The 21,713-nt window shown below is 45.5% G+C and overlaps 1 protein-coding gene across 2 annotated transcripts in view; it reads right to left on the reverse strand.

Moving 5' to 3' along the window:
• Nucleotides 1–613: 613 nt before the first annotated feature.
• The window catches only part of eprs1 (glutamyl-prolyl-tRNA synthetase 1), a 31,439-nt gene continuing 10,339 nt past the window's right edge, over nucleotides 614–21,713 (reverse strand). Inside the window, exons 13-41 of one of the 2 annotated variants that reach the window (XM_031579763.2) lie at nucleotides 20,585–20,695; nucleotides 20,181–20,317; nucleotides 19,224–19,431; nucleotides 18,125–18,237; nucleotides 16,739–16,862; nucleotides 15,956–16,342; nucleotides 15,191–15,418; nucleotides 14,601–14,819; nucleotides 14,092–14,310; nucleotides 13,752–13,994; nucleotides 13,185–13,462; nucleotides 12,890–12,941; nucleotides 12,446–12,655; nucleotides 11,904–11,976; nucleotides 11,721–11,800; nucleotides 11,446–11,547; nucleotides 11,195–11,350; nucleotides 10,879–11,076; nucleotides 9,867–10,040; nucleotides 9,348–9,508; nucleotides 8,679–8,757; nucleotides 8,383–8,447; nucleotides 6,698–7,953; nucleotides 6,126–6,346; nucleotides 5,842–6,030; nucleotides 5,518–5,687; nucleotides 4,130–4,268; nucleotides 3,307–3,375; nucleotides 614–2,556 (exon numbers count right to left, since the gene is read on the reverse strand). In XM_031579763.2, coding sequence (XP_031435623.1) covers nucleotides 7,803–7,953; nucleotides 8,383–8,447; nucleotides 8,679–8,757; nucleotides 9,348–9,508; nucleotides 9,867–10,040; nucleotides 10,879–11,076; nucleotides 11,195–11,350; nucleotides 11,446–11,547; nucleotides 11,721–11,800; nucleotides 11,904–11,976; nucleotides 12,446–12,655; nucleotides 12,890–12,941; nucleotides 13,185–13,462; nucleotides 13,752–13,994; nucleotides 14,092–14,310; nucleotides 14,601–14,819; nucleotides 15,191–15,418; nucleotides 15,956–16,342; nucleotides 16,739–16,862; nucleotides 18,125–18,237; nucleotides 19,224–19,431; nucleotides 20,181–20,317; nucleotides 20,585–20,695 — 3,768 coding nt within the window. In that variant the 3' untranslated portion in view covers nucleotides 614–2,556; nucleotides 3,307–3,375; nucleotides 4,130–4,268; ... (2 more) ...; nucleotides 6,126–6,346; nucleotides 6,698–7,802. The remainder of the gene's footprint in view (nucleotides 2,557–3,306; nucleotides 3,376–4,129; nucleotides 4,269–5,517; nucleotides 5,688–5,841; nucleotides 6,031–6,125; nucleotides 6,347–6,697; nucleotides 7,954–8,382; nucleotides 8,448–8,678; nucleotides 8,758–9,347; nucleotides 9,509–9,866; nucleotides 10,041–10,878; nucleotides 11,077–11,194; nucleotides 11,351–11,445; nucleotides 11,548–11,720; nucleotides 11,801–11,903; nucleotides 11,977–12,445; nucleotides 12,656–12,889; nucleotides 12,942–13,184; nucleotides 13,463–13,751; nucleotides 13,995–14,091; nucleotides 14,311–14,600; nucleotides 14,820–15,190; nucleotides 15,419–15,955; nucleotides 16,343–16,738; nucleotides 16,863–18,124; nucleotides 18,238–19,223; nucleotides 19,432–20,180; nucleotides 20,318–20,584; nucleotides 20,696–21,713) is intronic. The other variant, XM_031579764.2, reaches the window with a different exon arrangement.

Raw genomic sequence — 21,713 nt, forward strand, 5'->3', positions numbered from 1 at the left:
CTTCAAGTTATTACTGGTTTGCCTTCTAAACCACGGATAAGCTAAATGAAAATGATCCAGATAACTACAAAAAATTCTCAGTGGATAAACGATCCTCTAATCATAAGAAGATATGTTTTTATTAAACATTACTGAAAGAATGTTTGTATCAGTGTTAATATTAAGGTTTTTGAGCCGTAGCAGCCAGTTAGCCTACTGTGTCCTTCAACTGACGGTGAGACACTCCACACATGAAAACAGCTGATACTGGAGCACATCTGGCCAGTATATAGAGTCGTTCAGGTCCAGATCAGTCCAGCCAGCCTGCAGCCTGGGTAAAACGACTGCAGCTGGGGTTCTTGTTGACGAAAATCACGTCTAGGGAATCTGTCATTCTGCGCCCCCCAGTGGTGTAACAGAGCAGGTGAGCGGTGGGTATGAGAGTTGCATCACCCACTCAGGAGGCCTGTGTTTTTTCCCAAATGTAATCTGATACACGCTGGACACGGGCACACAGTGACTGCCTCTAAGACATGGCTGTGTTTAGGTAAATTCCTTCATCTCACAAACCTACTGAAGCAAATACTTAAAATCTTTCACTTAAATGTACCAACAAAGCATATTCACAGTGCAATTCGTTATAAGAAATATTTATTTTTTTAATAAATACATTAACATATCTTACAAATAACATTCTCATCTTAAAATCACAAAAGTGTCTTAAACAATCAGATTCATTTCATTTTCACTCACACTAAGGCACTCTAGTGTACATGTTCTCTTGCTATCAAATCACACAGGACTTCAAAGCTATCCAAAGGTTATTAAAAAAATGTAACGCAAAGATTATAAATAACTCACATTCACACATAGCTATGCATTTAGTTCATGCTTGTGATAGTCATTGCCATTTAACACGGTGCCCAGTGAAAAGTTCTGTGCCCAGTGAAAAGTTCCCTTTGGGGATAAATAAAGTACTTTATCTATGTATCTAGGTTCAGACATGGAGAATCACAAGTCCTTATGCCTCTGTGTACTGCAAAAATAAAAAGCCTTGGGTAGAAACCTTCATTCAGGTCAGGGAAGTAAAAACAGTCTAGCATTTGAGTGCAGTCCTCTCCCTGACGATCTACCCTCCTGATTACAAGATGATAAATTGGATTCAGTTTATTTGAGCCCAACTGAGACAGACATCATTTAGCTGCTCTGGCCCCACATTTCTATTACAAACACAGGTGTTGAAACGCCAGAGTGTGTAGGTGTCCAGCAGTAAGGTTGCCCGATTAGGCACACACTGAGACTGGATCTCAATGTAAACTCAATGTCAGTATTCGTCATAAAATATCCAATTCACAGCTGGATGCAACAGCTGAAGAGAAAAGTCCCCTTGAGTTTGTAATGGAATTTTTAAAGAGTTAATTGTGCAGATGCAAATTGTACATGCAAAGTTTTCAAGTTTTTCCTTTGTTACCACACAGTTTTGATATTGTATTCTGCACTGGAACACTCCATGGATGAGAGATAAGGTGGTCAGCATGGCACAGGTGATTCTCCTCCCTTCTCCTCTCTGTCTGGGTCTAAACTTCTCCCTTCAAGTTTTGGAAAACAAGCTATGTCCTTGAGCAACTCTGCTACCCAGGTGCTGTCTTATACCGACAGGCCTTACAGCCCAATAGTAACTTTCCATTGAAAAATCTGTCGTGTTTTCACTGAATAATATAAAAGTTGTGTGTGTTGTCTATTCTTGGACTCACTGACTGACTGTCTCCACTTGCAAGTTGGTCAAAAATGTTTAAACTTTTACTGTGTGTGTTCGAGTTTATCTAAATAAAAAAAAAAAAAAGAGAGATTTCTACCACAACTGTGATCTGAATTGGACTGGTATGATCAGATGTGGATGACAAGTGTAAATGATGGCTAAAACCGATCCAGGGGTGCGTTTCCCGAAAGCGTTGGTGATCAACTGCCATTGTTAAATTATAGAGAGACTATCATTTTGAACACCCTCTCTCTCTGTTAGTGAACACGGTGGTTGCTCAATGACGCATTTGGGAAATGCACTCCTGAATGAGTTTTCAGTCCAGCTAGATTTTCAGGGCAAAGGACTGGCCCCACTCCTGTCTTTGGTTACCAAAAGAATGTGTAGGTGAATGGGTACATACTGTATTTGAATGTGTGTTTCTGTGTTCTGTGTATACGAGTATGCACCAATGAGGTCCGGTAAGGCAGGTAGGTAAACAAGAATATGACTATTGCTTGGGTTTCCATAAGAAACCCAAAATGGTTTGTATCCCTATGCCAGTAGCCTCTGCCATGTGAGCGCATGGCACCAACCACAGGTCTCTGAGCAGAAGGCCTTATGTTGGGGTCTTCGCTGGGCGTTTCACCATGCTAATATACACACCTGTCGCATAGAAGGCCTTTGTCATGTCGGTGTATATGCCTGTGTGGGTCTCACTGCAGGAGGCCTTTGCCATGTTTGTGGGCCTGTAACTGGATGTTGCACTGCCTAAGCCACCGCAGGGACACCTGGTACAGGAAGGGTGGGGATCCATGGCAACAGGATGGAGCCAGTAGCTACAGGTAAAATAAACAAGAAGAGGAAGGAAGGACAGAAGAGAGATATAATGAAAAAGAGAAAGAGAGAGACATGGAGAAATTAAGGGAAAGAAGAAAGTGAGAAAACAAAAAGAGAGAGAGATGAAGAGGAAGACACACACAGAGGTCAGAGGACACACTTTCTCCATAAAAGACAGACAGACTCATTCTGAGGCTGAATTTAAAAATCACAACATGAACCTGATCAGCAATACACATCCAGAGAATTCAGTGTTTCCTTTGAGCACATCAAGAACATGCAGGACTGACATAAAGCACACTACGGCTCGGCACTGACTCTAACGCTTTGATATGCTCTCCCTTTCCACTGGCAGGTCTGATTAGACAAGGCCCCCGCCTTTAGAGCAGGGCTGGGACGCACGCTTCTCCTGCCTACTCTCCCTCTTCTCTGTGAAACATGAGACTCTGCCATTAATAATGCACCAGGCCTAATGCACGGCTCTTATCGGCGGCTGGAGCAGAGCAGAGCAGAGCAGAGCAGAGCAGAGCGTTGGCTGGAGTCTGTGCAGCGACATCACGTGCTGAACAATGATAGCCAGTGATACATCCAACAGTGATACCCACCGGGCAAGTATACACAGCTTACAATACATGTATCTGCGTAGACTATTACCTTTGATCTGAAGAGACAGGTGAACTCCCCCCTTCACATAAAAAAACACACACACACACACACACACACACACACACACACACACACACAATTACCTTAGTCTGTATGAGTGTAGCCGGAGGGTCTTCAGTTTTCTCTAACTCCATGTCAGGGAGAGTCATGTCCTGTAAGTTTGAGGCAGAAGAGAAGAGTTGAGCCATCACCCCCTGGTTTCCTTCCTTCTCCCTTTCTCTCTCACCACATTAATAGACATCCTTCATGTAGACATTCTCTACTGATATACTATGTCTCTTATGTTGGGCTTTAATTATTCGTGGTGACCTTCCGTGATAACTAATTTGTGTTGTGTGAGTGTAAGGGGCTGGTTGAAGGGTGTGTGCAGCATGGAGAGCATGTGGTGTGTTTGCACGTGCACTGGGTGTGCGCCTTGGTTACTTGTGTTGTGTGTGTGTGTGTATTTGTGAGATATAGGGTTTACCAATGTGGTGTCTGTGCCGCCTATACATTGAGGTAAATGCAGGTTTATTTTTGCAGCTTTGGTTGCAGCATCGACCAGGTTTCCTCTTGGTGGTCTCGGCGTCTGCTGTGTGTGTATGGGTGTGCTGGGGTCGAGTGAGAGCGTGAGCTAAGCTGGGTTTAACTGCTGCATAGCATGTGGGGGTGGGGTTTAGAGGCAAACTGGGATTATCTGTGTGTTTGGGGAGTGTGTATGCAGCTGGGACAGAAAGTATAAAATTAGCTTATCAGTGCTGTGTTCATGGTGTGTGTGTGTGTGTGTGTGCATACTGCGTGTGCACTGTGCTAACCTGTATTGTGTGTGTGTGTGTGTGTGTTTGGAGTGTTCTACATACACATGCAATGTGAGTGTGTTTGTGTGTGTGTGTGCGTGTTTGTCTGTGGCGTGGGTTGAAAACGTACCTCTGTGTTGTGTGTCTTTGGGTCCACCAGAGGTAATGTGTTGATGAGCTGGGAGATGGAGTGTACGCAGGGCTTGGGTCCCGACAACCTCACTGAGCTTCCCTCACATAGCAGACGACCACACACACTTACTGCCCCACTGTGGAGGAGAGGGAGCACAGAGAGAGTGATTAGTTCAAATCTGGAAAACCCCAGAAAAGCCCCTAGAACTGTGACTGTGGACGCTTCTGTGTCAGGCCCACACTGACAGCTCATTTAACTGGCCCCTCCCCTTCAACACTCCAGTTCAAATGGAGCAAATGTCACCACACATGGGGGGGGGGGGGGCAGTTTCTTTTACAATCACTCGGCCTCCTTAAAGACACCCGTGCACAACCCTTCCCCATACACACCTCCCTATAACACACACACATGGAAGAGAAACACGACGAGGAGGGTCAACACACGTTTAAGCCAAATGGTGAAAAGGAGGCATGTGTCATTGTTATCACGGCTTCCTTTTGCCCCTTTTTCTCTCTACCTTGTGCACGGATGTGCGCACGTCCACACACACACACATCACAGACATCACAGAGATAATGATTGGGTATGCACACGCTCATACACATACACAGACTTACATACACACACAGACACACACATAGTTACTCTAGAGCATGGCATAAAATCAGAAGTCAGTTGAGGCGAACACAGGGTTGACCCACATCCAGAGAGGGTTGTTTATTGGCAGCAGTACAAAACAAGAAAAAGACAGACAGAGAATGAGGAGAAGGAGAGAGCAAGAGAGAGACAGAGGGTGAAAGAAAGAGAGAGAGGTTTAACACTCCTTTATTAAACCATTGACTTCCTTCTTTCATCGCACAATTACACCACTAACACATCAAATATTACAACCTCCAACCAACAAGCTTTACACCATCGCATACTTTGGAAAGAGACAGAGAGAGCAAATGAGAGAGAGAGAGAAAGAAAGAGAGAGCAAGTGAGTGAGAGAGAGAGAGCAAGTGAGAGAGAAAGAGAGAGAGAAGACTGGGTTTGGGCTCAAGCTTATCAGATGCTAACTTATGTCAGGAACAGCAATCATGTTCCCCCTCTTCAACCGAGCAAGCTCAACAACACACATCGCTCACCTCCAGAAACACACAGCAGACCTCAACTGATCCATACAGACATGTGACGTGCTGCAAAGTAGGGTCATAAAAAGCTTTCTACAATAAGACACTGCAATCTTATTTTTGTTTCATGTCGAACAAAAACAGCACTGGTCACAAAATATTTCCCATTTGTAGTTCACAAATTCTGACACTGTTGTCTGTGGGTATTCACTATGAAGTAAGGCTGCCATTGATAGGAGATTAGGTGTTAAGTATTATATGGTGTGTGCATACCTGCTAAGGTCTCCTGGCTGTGGCTGTGTGTGCGAGGGGCTCCTAAGCAGCTCTGACAGGGTTGGTGTGTCAAGGTCGACAGGCTCGCTGGGCAGGACCTCAGGCGGGAAGCACTCACGGAAAACTCCCCACACATTCAGAGCATCGCCGCTCGGCACAGACGTAGTAGACTGCAGAAAACAAGAACTGGTCATCAGTAGGATAACACATATACAACAATAACCATAAAGAAATGTTACCAGACCAGATTAAGCCATAAACCTGGTGTATTGTGATGACTGTGCCCGTTAAGCCAAGCGCTATACAGAGGCGAGGACTACGCACCTTTGAGGAGTGTTCCAATGGTTCTGTGCTCTGAGCATGAACAGGTGAAGTAGGTCTATCTCCTTCATGAAAATCACTCCAGTCGCCAAGGCAACCATCTGATGAGGTGGCGCTCGACCAGTCCTCAAAATCTCCCAACTGCTCAGTGGTTATACTATGTAATTGGTCCACAGCCATTATAGGTGTTTTCTACAAAGATACAAAAAGATATCATTTGATACATGCCATCATCATAGTGTCATAACAAATCCATTATTTAAAGAGAGCCACTGAGCCGAGCTTACCTAGTGAACAACTACGAGCTGCTCTTTCTGCTTTGAATGTGTTGCTGTCTTGGTTTCTTGTTCGAGTTTCTGACCCAAAAACCAACAGGGAGTGCTCATTGTCTTCAGGGTATGAATTTGGAGCACTTCCTTCCTTTTACGAAGCAGGGAACTCCAGCATCCTCTTTATTGTTGTTGTCTGTTAAGCTGTTCTCGACGCTCTGAGAGCAGACTTTGCACACCTAGGAGATAAAGAAAGGAGATTACTTTAAGGAAAATCTCTGGTAGAAGCAGCGGCATGTAAATCTGCAATCTGGCTACGTGAAAATGAGCAAAACGGCGCTTGAATATGTTTTGAAAGGTTCTTACAGGAAATACACAATATCATAACTAACATAGACGTCATCATATATGTAGAGCCTATGACAAGCTAGCTTCGATAAAACAGAGAACAGGGAATCACTTCTAACTGTATGTAAAACACAACTCCACTCAGACATTTAAGACCATAATAGCACGATGTCTACATCCATGTAAAAGTATTTTATATAGTCCGCATAACTTTATAGGAGTTAAACTTCACTATACTGTACCTTAAACCGGCTCGACCCAGGTGTGTTCAGAGAAATCAAATCGATCCAATACATTAGCTCGCTTCCGCCCTGGGTGTGTAGTGCCCGCCCCCTGAACGTGCCCAGTGACGCACGCGAGCAGCAGGAATGTCGACTTGTCACCTGCCTGTCAGGTATGCAGTGTCTTGCCTCGGTTTAACGTTTACAGCTGTATGCTTGGCAAAGCACTCTTTAAGAAACTGAAACTACCGGTATTGTGACCAAACTTTTAATATGGCATTTTCGGACAGTGCGCATGCTTATGACATTCCAATGAACAGAGGGTCTTCCTGGGCGTGCCAGAAGCAGATATTGCATAATAGAGCCTGGAGCCATACTGCACTGAAGAGAGGACTGTAACAAATTGTTTCAAATACAGAACAGGAAGGCCTCTGATCAAATCAAGTGCATGTTAAGGTCCATGAAACATTTCCTTTCTTCCCAACACTGATAACTTGGAGGCCATGTGAACAACACAACCATTGAATTGTAACAAATTATTGCCTCAGATATTCAGTATATCATTTAAGGAACATCCTGTGTTTGATGAAGGACAAAACAGAAACCAGAATAAAATTCATAATCCCTTTATTCATTTCATTACAGACAGAGGTCCCCAGCACAGGCGGCAATGAAACATTTTCCTGATAGTCTCAGACACAAGACTCTTAGAAGCAGTGAGGACACGTTCCTACTGATACCAAAACATATTGCATTGTGGTTAACTCCTCTAAGGACAGGAACTACATAAGAAAGTGCGTCCCTCCCCAAGACAGCGGTCCAGCTTTGACGCCTGGAACAGTCCTGAGGTTATTAGGAGAGAGGGACAGGAGAATGAGAAAGAAGGGTGGAGAGCTCCCGCCCCCCCCCCAAAAAAGAAATAAGCATTGTTGGGATGCAGTGGAGTTTTAGAATGAGGGCAGTTAGGCTTAAGAACTGGGTAAAGGTTACTTTGTGTCCCCCCCCCCCCCCACACACACACACCCCTCACCATCCCTGGCCACGGGGGGAGGGGAGGAGTGATCCTGGGGAGGGACCAATGAGTTTAGTGCTACGTAGTGCTTCTGTCCCGTCTCCCTGGGGCCTCTCAGTAGCTGCGGCCAAACAGCGTGTAATACTGGGCCGGCTCCTTTCCGCTCACACACATCTGGCCGGGCTGCAGCGTCTTCAGGGGCTGGAAGGGGATGCAAAGGCTCTTGGCGCCCATGGAGGGGGCCCCGGGCTCCAGGTCCTGATCCCTGCGGGGTGGGGGGTGGCATGGTGAGGTTTGTGACAGACACCCTGAGTGAACCTCTCCTGCTATCCAGGTTAGTACAGGTACAGATTGAGTGGTTTGACACAGCCCTAGTTCAGCCAACACTGATTTAAAGCACTTTTTAAGATAAAACGAACAACTGTGCGTGTCGTACCTTTGTAACAACCCAATGCACTGCAACTACAAGTGGCTTTCGGATAAATGATTAATTATAAATCTAAGTGCAAACATGATGCGTCTCAGTGAAGTGTTGCCGGTGGCACTAAGTGCTGTGATAAGGAATCTAAACATCCAGCATTTTCCACTGCAGACTTTGCACATCACAGGTTTTATATGACATGATATTATTACACCCTCATTGACAGCCAGTAGGAGAAATAAAGATGCTGTTTTCACTGATAAGTTTACTTACTTGGCAGTGATCTTCTTGATCCAGTCCTCACACTCAATTCCTCCACAGAATGGAATCTGGACAATCTAAAGAAGTCAGATGTGTAAGTGGTCACTTTGCAATCATAAAGTCTTAACAGAAAACATAAGACTTGTTAACTGTTAACTCCCTATACCTTGTGATGCTGTGAAGTTGTGACGATCAAGGAATGCAAATTAGTTTCTCAATACGAGAATGAGAGGAATAAATTGTCTATTTCAGGATTCCAGACCCCCCACCCCCCTTTTTGTCCGCTCCTTCTCCCCCCGGTTACTCACCCTGCCCTGTTCCAGGTCCTTCTGGAACTGGTCCATGGTGTCTGCAACTACCATGTGCTTCTTCAGGTCTTCAGAAGCTCTAAGGCGCGCACACACACACACACACACACACAGTCAAAATCAGTATCACCAACACACACGTTAAATTCTGGCAGCAAACTGTATTACATTAATTCAACTGAACTGTTTTACATGTGTTCAATTAGCTCAGTGTGAATAATTGTGTGAACATAGAAGGTGGGTGACGGGTCTATATAAACATCTTCTCCAGTACCAGTTAGGCTGAGGTGTGAGCGCATGGTTTTTTTTGTGTAAAGTGAATATGTATCAGTACATACACTGGGTGTGTGTGTGTGTGTAACATACTCTGTGTGTGTGTGTGTGTGTGTGTGTGTAACATACACTCTGTGTGTGTGTGTGTGTGTGTGTGTAACATACACTCTGTGTGTGTGTGTGTGTGTGTGTGTGTGTGTAAAACATACACAGTGTGTGCTCATGTCTGTGTGTCTGCGTGTGTGTGTGTGTGTGTGTGTGTGTGTAAAACATACACAGTGTGTGCTCATGTCTGTGTGTCTGTGTGTGTGTGTGTGTAAAACATACACAGTGTGTGCTCATGTCTGTGTGTCTGCGTGTGTGTCTGCATGTGTGCGTGTGTAAACACACACACACCTCTGGTAAAGGTTGTTCTGGATCTCCTCCAGCAGCAGTGTGATCCTCTTCTCTGTGTCGGCCTCTGGCAGGGTGATCTTGGCTCCAGTGTCCCTCCTCACAGCCACACACTGCCCCTGCTTCAGGTCCTTAGGGCCTACCTCCAGCCTGATGGGCACACCCTGAGAGAGAGAGAGAGAGAGACAGGAAAGGAGGGTGAAAATGAGAGAGAGAGTAAGAGAGAGCGAAAGTAAAAGAGAAATGAAAGTGAAAGTATCAGAAACGGGAACAGAGGGAATGAAACAGATTACACTCTCATGTACTCTACATCCAAATTGTACTAACATTTGTAATGCCTCAAAAACGAACCAACCTTGTACCCAAAAATAAGGACTTAGAACACCAGAAGTTCTTCACATCTTAACTTAACATCAGCTCAAACATCTAGCACTGGTCTGTACACACACAGTCTACTACATGCTGGTGTTGAGAAGCATTTACAGATCGTGTCGGAGTCTATCTGGAGCCCTGTGGCCGTACCTTAAGCTCCCAGTGGTTAAACTTCCAGCCGGGGGAGTAGTTGTCCCTCAAGTCGGCGCGGACCCTGACGCCGGCCTTCTGCAGCCTGCCGAGGTACTTGGAGCACTGGGCCAGGATGAGCTCCTTCTCAGCCTCCGGCAGAGACGCGGTGATCCCGCACGGGATGACCACCACCTGGGAGAGGTGTCAATGTGTAATTAGTTCAAAAACATGTCAGCGGTGAGTGAAATAGAATGGAAATGACAAAACGCACGGGTTATTTGGTGAGTGTGAAATTGTTCTCGGTGCTGTGGAGATCTTATGGGCTAAAGTCAGGAAGATGCAGATATGGTCACTGAAGCAAAACCTGTTTAATACTTCCCTTTCCTCCCCATTCATCCTCAAGCTTTATTAGAATGGATTGGTCCAGTTTTCAAAACAGACGAGCAAAGAGCTTGTGAGCAAATGCTACACCAGTTGTGTACTGGCTTCAACAGTGCAACTGGCTGTACCAATATGCCTCACTTAGAACCCCCTCTAGTGGACATTAGGGGTGGGGGAAAAAAAATCGATTCTTCGATTTTTCTCGATTCTCTCTACAACGATTCTGTTTCGATTCAGAAAAGTTCATAATCGATTTTTTTATAATTTTTTTTTTTTTTAATTTTAGATATTTTGTGTTGAAATGCAAGCTGCATCAATTATTGCATTGTTCATTGAAAGTCATAATTGTGACAAGGAAAAGCTTTTTCTCTAATAAAAAAATAGAGACGGTAATTCATCTGTTGATTTTCTTTAATTATCAAACACAAAGTAGGAAGTGATTTAAAACTCTGAGTAGCAAACTCAAATGTTTTAAAAAATCGACATGCATCGATAATCGTTTTAGAATTGAGAATCGATAATCGGTTTAGAATCGAATCGTTGACCTCTGAATCGGAATCGAATCGAATCGTGAGATGCCAAGAGATTCCCACCCCTAGTGGACATGTCCTCAGTGTGCATACCCACAGGTCATCTCCCCCGCTCTCACCTGCAGACATGCCACCTTGGGCGGCAGCACCATCCCCATGTTGTCCCCGTGCACCATGGTGAGCACGCCGATGGTGCGAGTGGTGATGCCCCAGGAGTTCTGGAAGGCGTGCTGCTTCTCGCCGGGCTTCTTGGGATCCTCGAACACGATGTCAAACATCTTGGAGAAGTTCTGGCCCAGGTGGTGAGAGGTGGCACCCTAAGGTTGGAGACAGAGGGGGGGGGGGGGGGGGGGGGGGAAACATAAGATAAGATGTTTAGTCAACCTTCCGTGAATACACACAGAAGATGGGTGACATTAACAGCGCTGTCCTCACCTGAATGGCTCTGCCACTGGCAGAGATGAAGGCCTCCACTGTGGTGGTGTAATCTCCACCTGCAAACTTCTCCTTCTCAGTCTTCCTGCCCTTCACTACGGGGATGGCCATCAGCTCCTCATACACACGCGCATACAGGTCCAGGATCTGCAGCACCTGAACAACCACAGGGAAGGAGAGACAAGATAGTCAGTTCTCTGTCAGTTCAGTCAGTTCTTTGTCTGCGTGTGTGTTTAGCCTGGTTTCCTCACCTCCTCAGCAGCCTCCTCTCTAGTGGCGAAGGCCGTGTGTCCCTCCTGCCACAGGAACTCTCTGGTCCTCAGGAAGGGCTGTGGGTGCTTAAACTCCCAACGCTGAGGAGGAGACACACACACAGGGATGAAGATACATGACACACACACACACACACACACATCACCACACCATCTTCAGGTGCAAAAAGACTCTACAAAGCATGGACACAGTGATAGGGTAACTCATGGACACGGGGATAGGGTAACAGACATGTGTATTTCAGCCCACTCACCACTACGTTGCACCACTGGTTGAGTTTGATTGGCAGGTCTCTGTGTGACTGCACCCATTTAGCATAGGCAGGATACATGACTAGAACACAGGATGGGGGCATTGGAGTTGAGAGTGTTTGCATGCATGTCCATGATTTCAGACTGTTCACTCTGAGAAGACTGTGGTGAGAGGTGGTTCTGACCTGTTTCACTGGTGGGTCTCACAGCGATCGGCTCCGCCAGCTCCGTCTTGCCTGACCTGGTTACCCAGGCAACCTGCAGCAGACATAACAACCAGACAGTGCTTGAGAAAAACGAAACTGTGCTGCCTCGCCTCACCTCGCCTCACCCACCATCTGAGATCTATTTTGGTTGCGGTTCAGTCCCCACAAACCAGCTAAATGGTTGGCGTTGCCTCAGATTTGACCACTCAACCAAACAAGAGCACCACGCTCCCCTCCCTTGCTTATATTTATCTCCAGAGTAAACACAGCAGTGAGACCAGTGGCAATAGGCTCAAAAACAAAACACCAAAAGGCACTGGTCTAGCCTGTGAGGAAATATAGAACACAATTCTGCCTTATTTTTCAAACTCTTTCAATCATTGTGGTCCAATTTTCTCCCTCCTCTTCAGGGATACAAATGGAGTAGTATTTCTCTCAACTAAAATTACAATAAGCAAGACCTCTGTACTTATCAAGAGACCATTAGCCAAGGGTTAATCTCTCTGTCTCTCTGTACCTACCTCTGGGGCAAAGTCTGCAATGTGGGACTTCTCCTTCTCCAGCGCGGCCTGAGACACGAACATGGGGAAGTAGCAGTTCTCCACGCCCATCATCTTGATCTCTCTGTCGAAGAACTCCTTGATGGTCTCCCAGATGGAGAAGGACCAGGGTCTCAGCACGTAGCAGCCACTCACGTCGTAGTACTCAATCATCTCCGCCTTCGTGATCACCTGGAGTAGATGGAGATGAGAGGGAAGGACAGGGTCTTTTAAAGGCTCAAGAGGTCGGACCTGAGCAGCATTACGTTCACAGACTACTAAAGAAAAGCTACTGAAACTAAGGTTGCCTCTTAATAACTAATAGGGGACAGCAGATGTTACACCGTCAATGAATGGGGATTGTCCACAGTGTAAAGTTAACTAGTAAACTAAACTATCCACCAAAATCGAGACTATTTCACCCACCTGCGAATACCAGTCGGCCAGGTTCTCCTCTTTCTTTGCCTCCAGTCCTAACCTGCGATCAAGCAATACAATGTAACAGTTAATTGATCTTATGGTCTCTCACAAACCAGGCAGTCCAATCAGCAAAGATGGCTCTCTCGCATGTCTAAATGAAAACTATGAAAAAATAAGAACCATTCATATTTAATTATGTATTCAAGCAACGGAATTTAGAACCACCAAACTGTTTGGGTTCTATAAATCTCCGATCACCCATTTTCATTCCCTCCCTCTCTTCCTCCCCCAGCCAACACACCTGGTTTGTTTCTTCGGCCCCTCTCCTCCACCTCCTGCTCCTGCTCCACCCTCTTTGTTGCCGTGATTTTTATCTCCTCCTTTCTTCTTTCCTCCTCCTCCTCCTCCTCCTCCTTCCTGCTTCTCGGACTTGTTCTCGCGCTCCTTGCGGCTCTTGTTCTCGCCAGCGGACCCTCCGGGGGCCCCAGGGGTCGTGACGGGCTTGTACTCCTCCCCGGTGAGGGCCTTGTACTGACCCTTAAGCTCCAGCAGTACCTTCACTGTAGCGTCCAGCTGGTCCTGAGGACAACAGACAGGCTCGTCACACACTGACACACTACACATTTCAGCAACATTATCGGATGCTAAGATAGTGGAACAAAAGAAAGTTAGTGCAGTGTCTATGTGGTCCTGAGAAGCACAGAGAGGAACAAAGATGGAAAAGATAAGCCATTTTTGGCGAAAATATCTGGCCAGGCACTGGTGATCTGAGCTACATTCCCACATCCCTAGCAGGTCCCCTCCCCACACCTCCGGCTGCTCGAAACCCCGCAGGCAACTTTCGTAGACCTGGAGATGCTTCACTTGCCTTGGGTGCCTTCTCTGACTTGAGCTTCCTCACTAGCTCCCCCTGCTGGGCCACCTGAGAGAACAGCGACTGGGCCTGTGGAGAGCTGGGCTGGCCGGGGCTGGGGGCAGCGGCCTGTGTTGGGGCGGGGGCAGCTGTGGGGGCAACAGCGGGGGCCGCGCCAGGCTTGTAGTCCTGCCCGGTCTTTTGCTTGTACTCCGCTTTCAGAGCCAGCAGCTGCTTCACGGCAGCGTCTACCTGGTCCTGAGGGAAGGGCATCAGAAATGGAGGTGTTTACTGTACACTGTCTACACTATAAAAAACGTAAATAAATGTAGAGTCAAAATGTGTCGCCTCTGACCTTTGCTGCCTTCTCAGACTTGAGCTTCCTCACGAGCTCTCCCTGCTGTGAAACCTGCTCGTAAATGCCGTTGGCACCGCCTGTCGCCGTGGCGGCAGGAGCAGACGGTGTGGGGGCGGGGCTGGTGGGAGGGGCTCCAGGTTTGTAGTCCTGGCCAGTGAGCTTCTTAAACTCCACCTTCAGAGCCAGCAGCTGCTTCACGGCAGCGTCTACCTGGTCCTGAGGGAAGGGCATCAGAAATGGAGGTGTTTACATTTATTTATGGATTTTATAGTGTAGACAGTGTACATGCATGAATATCAAAAGAAAGAAGTACAACCAACAAGCTAATTTTCATCTCTAGTCCCTTTAAGTGCACGTCTATTACCCACGGACATATAAAGAGATAACTTTCCTATGCAGTGATGCATAGGGGAATAAAATCCAAACAAAGGCAATATGATGGACACAAACGAACAGAGGATTAATAGCAGACTGACAACAATGTGTCAACATGTGTCGCTTCTGACCTTTGCTGCCTTCTCAGACTTGAGCTTCCTCACGAGCTCTCCCTGCTGTGACACCCGCTCATAAATGCCGTTGGCACCCCCTGTCGCCGTGGCGGCGGGAGCAGACGGTGTGGGGGCGGGGCTGGTGGGAGGGGCTCCAGGTTTGTAGTCCTGGCCAGTGAGCTTCTTAAACTCCACCTTCAGGGCCAGCAGCTGCTTCACGGCAGCATCCACCTGGTCCTACAGGAGGGGGCGCAAGAGAGACAGAGCTCTACATTAACCGAGAGGGGGCAAGATTATTACATTTGAAACATCAGACATTCCATTGAATACAGCGCAACATTCCAATAAGTCAGCAGTGAACACTGTGAGGTCTTCAACAAATACGTTCCTTGCAGCCTTAGAGGATTCTGTAGAGATGTTAAACTTCTACATTTTACACTGTAGACCATAAACACTGTCAATCTACCAGCTACATTTCTTAAGCAGACTGATTAAAGCAGAGACTCAGAAATCAGGCAGTATGATTGGGCACATGTTGTATTTTAGCCAGACTAACTCTGCTGGGTTAGTTGAGCACAGAGCCCTGCTTAGGGAGCCTGTCAGTTTACCTTGGGAGCCTTCTCAGTCTTCAACTTCCTCACCAGCTCCCCCTGCTCAGACACACTACCATATAAGGCAGCGGGGGAGGCGCCAGAGGTGCTGACAGATGCAGGTGCGGGGGCGGGAGCTGGGGCAGCAGTGGGAGGAGCCATGCCAGGTTTGTAATCCTGTCCTGTGATCTGCTTGAACTCTGCTTTCAGTGACAGGAGCTCCTTCACTGCAGCATCAACCTGGTCCTGTACACAGGCAGCAGGCCAAGACATAACATGAGGGAGAGACAACAACCGACAGACATACAGACAATCAGATAGAGAAAGACACAAAAAGGCAGAGAAGAAGACAAACCGACCGGCAGAGTAACAGACACAGAGCGAAAGAGAGCAAAAGAGAGACAGCCAAACCAACAGGTAAAAAATACAAAATAGCTCAGGTTTTGCCATGACCCTACTGACTCAATTCAATTGTGCCTGACCTCTGTTTTTTTTTTTACCAAGCTGCCAACTCTAACTTTCTGTTGTAACCGAACAGGGTAGGAATTTCACAGACGACAGACATATCTTAGTCTTAAAGAGAACCTTTTTGCTATTTCTATTTTGGGTGATTGAAAACTATTTTCATCTACCCAATTTTTTGTTTTAGATTTGGATGTTACAGCAAACCAACATATGTTTTAAGATGGCTTAATTTGCATATTTCCTGCAACTCCTTACTTCATTAAGTACTTCCAAAAAGTTATAAGATAATCAATCTTAATGCCTTTGCAGACATCTTACCTTAGAAGCTTTCTCTGTTTTCAGCTTCCTCACTAGCTCCCCCTGCTGGGCAACACGTGCGAACGGACAGGAAGTGGAGGCCGGGGCGGGGCCACTCTGTGCTGGGGCCGGGCTGGGACTGGGCGGGGCCATGCCAGGCTTGTAATCCTGTCCGGTGAGCTGCTTGAACTCGGCCTTGAGCACCAGCAGCTGTTTGACGGCAGCGTCCACCTGCTCTTTGGGGGCTTTGTCTACCTTCAGCAGACGTACGGCCTCACCCTGGGCAACCACGCGGTTGAAGACGGCCACAGCGTCCCCGGGACCACTGGGGGTGGAGGCAGGGGCCGCGGAGGGGGCAGAGGCTGGTTTGGCCTTACCCTTAGCTGGTGATCTTGGCTCTGCTTTCACCTAAGCACACAAAAAGAGAATAAGACCAATGTTATAATGTTTGGAAAGCTTAACATACGTTGACTCAAGTATGGTATATGATTGAGCATATGGTTGGACGCAGAAAATCTTGTGTGCACTAATAAGGCATAACAGCTTAAAACGTCCCATTTTTTTGGAGAAATAGGGGAACTTCTCAAAGCTCTACATAAAATATTTCCTTAAATGCAAATAATTACCCAGATAGACTGATAAAATAATGACAGCCTCTGTGAATTGGTTTTAGATTATAGCCAACCTCCCTCTAGGGTGGAGTTGTTATCTGGACAGATAATTAGAATAAATCAGAATAAAAGCCTGTGTGGTGGGGCTGTGCCGTGTGTTTCTGGAGGGACAGGACCGTCTGGGGACACTCACGGCTTTGCCAGCTGCCTGGCTCTGACTCTTGCTCTTGTCCTTGGAGCCAGCGGTGGGCATCTCCTTGGTGTGGCCATCAGGGATGTAGAGCAGCACGCATGGGCTCTCCTTACAGCTGTGGGGACTGGGAGGGTAACAAGCAACAGGAACCCAGGGTCATGATATGGGCGCAACACATCTACTGGAGGGGCAAGGTTGCCTAAAGCCTTCCCCAGCACCCCATCATAACACCTCTCTCTGTTAACCATCTGGGCAGGGTTCCCCATGACCTTCTTAACGCTGCGTCATTCGTGAGTTATACCTTATACCTTAATGTTTGGAGATGTTTCCCAGAACGTTCTTAGTATACCTTCTGTAAGAGATACTTTCGTAAGGTTGGTCTGGGCCACTCCTAGCTATACCTTAACAGCCTAACCTCACAGTTCTCAGATAAAACAAACATTTTAGAGTCTGACAATGTTGTATTAGTGTCTGGACATATACACTGACTGAATTGCACAGCCTTTAGTCTGCGTAGTCTTAAAGACCGAGATATCTGTTGGATTACATTTTGTGCTTCATTACAGGTGCATTGTGTAGGATTTAGTGGCATCTAGTGGTGAGGTTGCTGAATTGCAACCAACTGAATACCCTTCAATGTCCAAGCATGGAGGAGAACCCTACTATGCCGGTCAAGTGCCATAAAAATGCGAAATGTTTTGATTTGTCCCTTCTGGACTGCTGTAAAAAACTTGGCAGCATAACATAGAGGATTCTGTGGAAGAAAGCCCACTCCCTATGTAGATATGAAGGGTTCATTGTAGGATAACAAAAACACAACAATTTATGGTTACAGGTGATTATATATTAATGACATAATAATAATTATTACAATATTTCTGCTAATAGATCCCCCTTAATCCTACACACTGTACCTTTAAGTTAAAATAAAAATGGTACAAATCAGCTAGCCGTTAATTTTGAATCCCTTCTTAATACAAATCTGTAAGAAAAATCTAGCCTACAGCTGCCCTTATTTGGGAACTTTGTTTATTTAGACTTGCATAGTATTTCTTGTTGAAGTAATTTCTAATAATGATCACCTGCACTGAAACATGGATTCAGCCCCCTAAGGTACACATAGGAATGTTTCTCTTAGGGGAACTCTTAAGAGATGGTTTGGCAAATGCATAGAAAAGTCAACAACAAAGGAAGGTAAACCTTTCAAGTCTTCGTAAAACACTAAGAGACACCGTTATCGGGAAACCCAGCCCAGAATAGTGTGGAAAGCTTAGTGAGTAGTTGCAACACTCATATTAACTCTGAGCTTCTACTAGCTATAACAGAAGTCAAGAGTGGATATGTGGATTGGCTGAGGTATATTGTGTGTCATAAAAAGGGAGAAACCTGATTGGCTCGTAGGGCTGATCGCAGATGTAGAAGCCCCGCCTCTGGAGCTGGATGACATCCCCTTTCTTCAAATCTTTCAGGCAGGGGTCTCCTACCATCTTTTCCTCAACCTGAGAAGACAGGGCTCTGTTAAAAACTAAACGACGTTGTGTTGTAGTTAGTGCTGTCAGTTTAACGCGTTATTAACGGCGTTAACGCAAACCCATTTTAACGCCGTTCATTTTTTTATCGCAAGATTAACGCGATTTTTTGTTAATAATTTTTTTATTTATTTATTTTTATTTTATTTTAGACTAACATTCTTTTTGGCCTCGCAGACTGTGTAGTAGGCTAACGTTACGGTTTGAGTGAATGGTGAGCGCGATACGGCGAAATGGATGATAAAAAGCTTCTGAATGGAAAGTTTACTTTTAAAAGTTGTGTTGTGCAAAAGAAGCCAGCTTCACTGTTGTCTGAAAATGTCAACAGGCAGCTGGCTGAAAGCAAAGAAGTAGTAGGCTTACCTTTTATTGGTAACCTAACTGTTACAGTTCACTGTTTCTGAAATAAGAGGCCTGACTGCTATGTTCCCAGCAAACTTGGAAAAAAGAAAATATTAAGCCATGGTTTAATTGCACTATAGGCTGAGTCCTTGTTTACCTGAAATGTGCACTTTATAATTTTATTTTGTACCGCCCTGTTTGGCAATGTTGGTTTTCAATAAAAAAAAAACATTTGCATAAAGCAAGCCAATACACTTTTCAATGTTGATAAGGGCATTAAAATTAAAATAAAATGATGGAAAAAATAAATAAACGAAGGGACATTTAGAATAGATAAAAATTTGCGATTAATCGCGATTAATTTTGAGTTAACTATGACATAAATGCGATTAATCGCGATTAAATATTTTAATCGTTTGACAGCACTAGTTGTAGTATTACGCCATATTTATTGCTTCTGCCATGGCACAGAAACAATTTATTTCAAACTTTAAGCACAAACAAAGCATGACATGTCTACTCAAGTCCTTAAACAGCATGCACTAACTTAATTACTATATAGTGCAGGCACGTGCAACACAGTGAAACCCTAACCCCAATAAGCTCCTACTCACTTTGCTGTTCTCGTTGATGTAGGTCTTGAAGTCGTCATCCTTGCCCAGGACGGGTTTGCTGATGAGGTGCTGGTAGTTGACGCAGATGGCGGGGACGAATGGGGCTTTGGGAGTAGAGGCCAGCCAGGTGATCTTGGTGGTCTTCTTGAAGTCGGTGTTCTCCAGGTTCAGGCGGCCCTCCAGTGACGACACCGCCCCGCTGCCGTCTCTATAGCAACCACAGAGATGAAAGAGACAAGTCAGTAATCTGAACTATTGTTAAATCATGACATACAGTCTTGTCATAGGCTGGTGGTCTGACCATCTAAGATTTAGTACTCATAGTCTTATCTTCTTATTGTAGCCTTCACAGTTACTCATGTCCCTTCTTAAAGCAACAACGTGCAGCATTTAAGGCATTGAGGTATGTTTTTATAAGCAACTAGTTTTTGTATTTTTATTTTGATGGTATAGTGTCATGTGAAGGACTGATAAACACACTTGTCGTTCCCTCTAGCTGCCCAGGCTATGCACTATGTAGCTCTGGTCCAGGACATTTACCCCACAAAAATGTAAGAAAGGCTTTTACAGCATGACTGCTAACTATATTACCAAATGACACCAGATAGCATGCTGCATAGCAAGCTTTTATCAGTGCCAACTGTGCTGTTGCTGATGTTTGAGGGGTTTACACCGGCCTTTTAGTTAGTAGTTAGCTCAGGACTACACTCTATACTGTTGCTTTAACTTCCTGCATGTACCTTGTACCTCCACCAAACCAGTTCATGTTGACCGATGTTTCTGGTAGTCACACTTAGGTATATACTTATTATAATAATAATAATAATAATAATATTATTATACATATTATTCTAAACCTGTATATTTGAGGTTATTTTTCCTCCTCCTATGTTATAGTCCTGTTTAAAAAGCCCTTGCTTTAGACCAGCTGTAGAAGTAAAAGCAAAGCCAAACAACCTGTGGATCTTGGAGATGATGATGTTGCCCCAGTTGATGAAGGTGACGGTCTCTCCCTCGGTGAAGGTCTGTGCGTCGGCTCCCTCCACGTAGACCTTCGGCCCATACCACACTGCCTTCATGCCCACCTCAGCGTTCTACAGGAGACATACAACGTTTCATACTCATTATGAATTTTTTACATTTTGACTTGCTATAAAACCCTTGCTATAAGAATTAGCCATTCCAACCTCCTACTGATTCTGTGAGGTCAGGTCACATTTATCAGAGAGGTGAGTGAGTGGACTAATGGACTCGGAACAACTTAGTGCAGCACTACCTGTCAATCAAGGCCAGCATCAGGACCAGACATAGTTTGTTCCTACTGTGAGATTACTTTAGCAACTAGGAATGCATGAGATTACCTTGGGGTGTTTGGCAGCCTCCTTCATCTCCTCCTTGGCATCTGGGATGGAGATGGTAACGACCTGAGACTCTGACAGCGCTGTGAACCTGGGAGCCACCGGGTCGATCACCTAAAGACACCAGAGGGAAACAAAGAGGAAATACACGCGAGTTAGCCCTCCCATGTTTCACTTACATAGCATATCGTTTCCAAACCTAACTGCATGGACATCTATGCCTCTGCGAACTCAAAAGACACGGCGAAACACAAATACACACGCAAGCTGGAAATGATGCACGCCGCAGATCTCTGAGCGCACCGACGGGCACCTAAGAACCGAGGGAAGTCAGAGACAGCGATGGAGACGCAGACAGGAGCCATTGCGCGCAGGCATCAAGCAGCAGGAGCAGCACAAACAGTGCAAGCAGGCCTCTCCATGCACTCTGTAGTCCTAAACATACTCCACATCTATCCTATTAATATGCTCTCTGGAATAGTTACATGTCCGTTTGGGCGTGAATATTTTCAGAAATATTAATAAAACTATGGATCTAAATGATAGATTGTAAGGATAGGGGCAAAATTCATTCAACATTAATGTTTTTCATAGGAAGCTGCCAGTAGATTTAAATAGGTGGAGACACAGAGATGCATGACACCAAACAGAAGCTGTTGCAGTGCGGATGGGGAAATATCAGTAGCGATATACTGAAATCATGCTTCAAAACGAGAAAAGATACTCTCTCCTCTTACTCTTTCTGTACCTTTACTTTGGCACCTGCTGACCAATAGTTTGTTCAGAACTGCCAGTTTTTGTCATTTATTTGTATTTGGTTGAAGTTGTAAGGACAGGGATAGAGTGTAGGAGAAAGGGATGGGCCAAAGGTGGGACAGAGGTGAAGATGGATGAGTGACAGGAAGACACAGAAAGAAAGGACGGAAGGAAGGAAGGAAGGAAGGAAGGAAGGAAAAAAGGACGGAGTACCTTTTTACAGTTAACTGGCAGCTTGGAAACAGAAGAGTGAGATGCAGTTTTAATGTCACACACGCGAGGACAAGACTTGGAGGTCAAACACACACACACACACACACACACACACACACACACAGAGAGAATGGAACACACCTAAACACAGCCTCCAGTTGAG

Source organism: Clupea harengus, chromosome 14 (assembly GCF_900700415.2).
Source record: "Clupea harengus chromosome 14, Ch_v2.0.2, whole genome shotgun sequence".
Classification (NCBI taxonomy): domain Eukaryota; kingdom Metazoa; phylum Chordata; class Actinopteri; order Clupeiformes; family Clupeidae; genus Clupea; species Clupea harengus.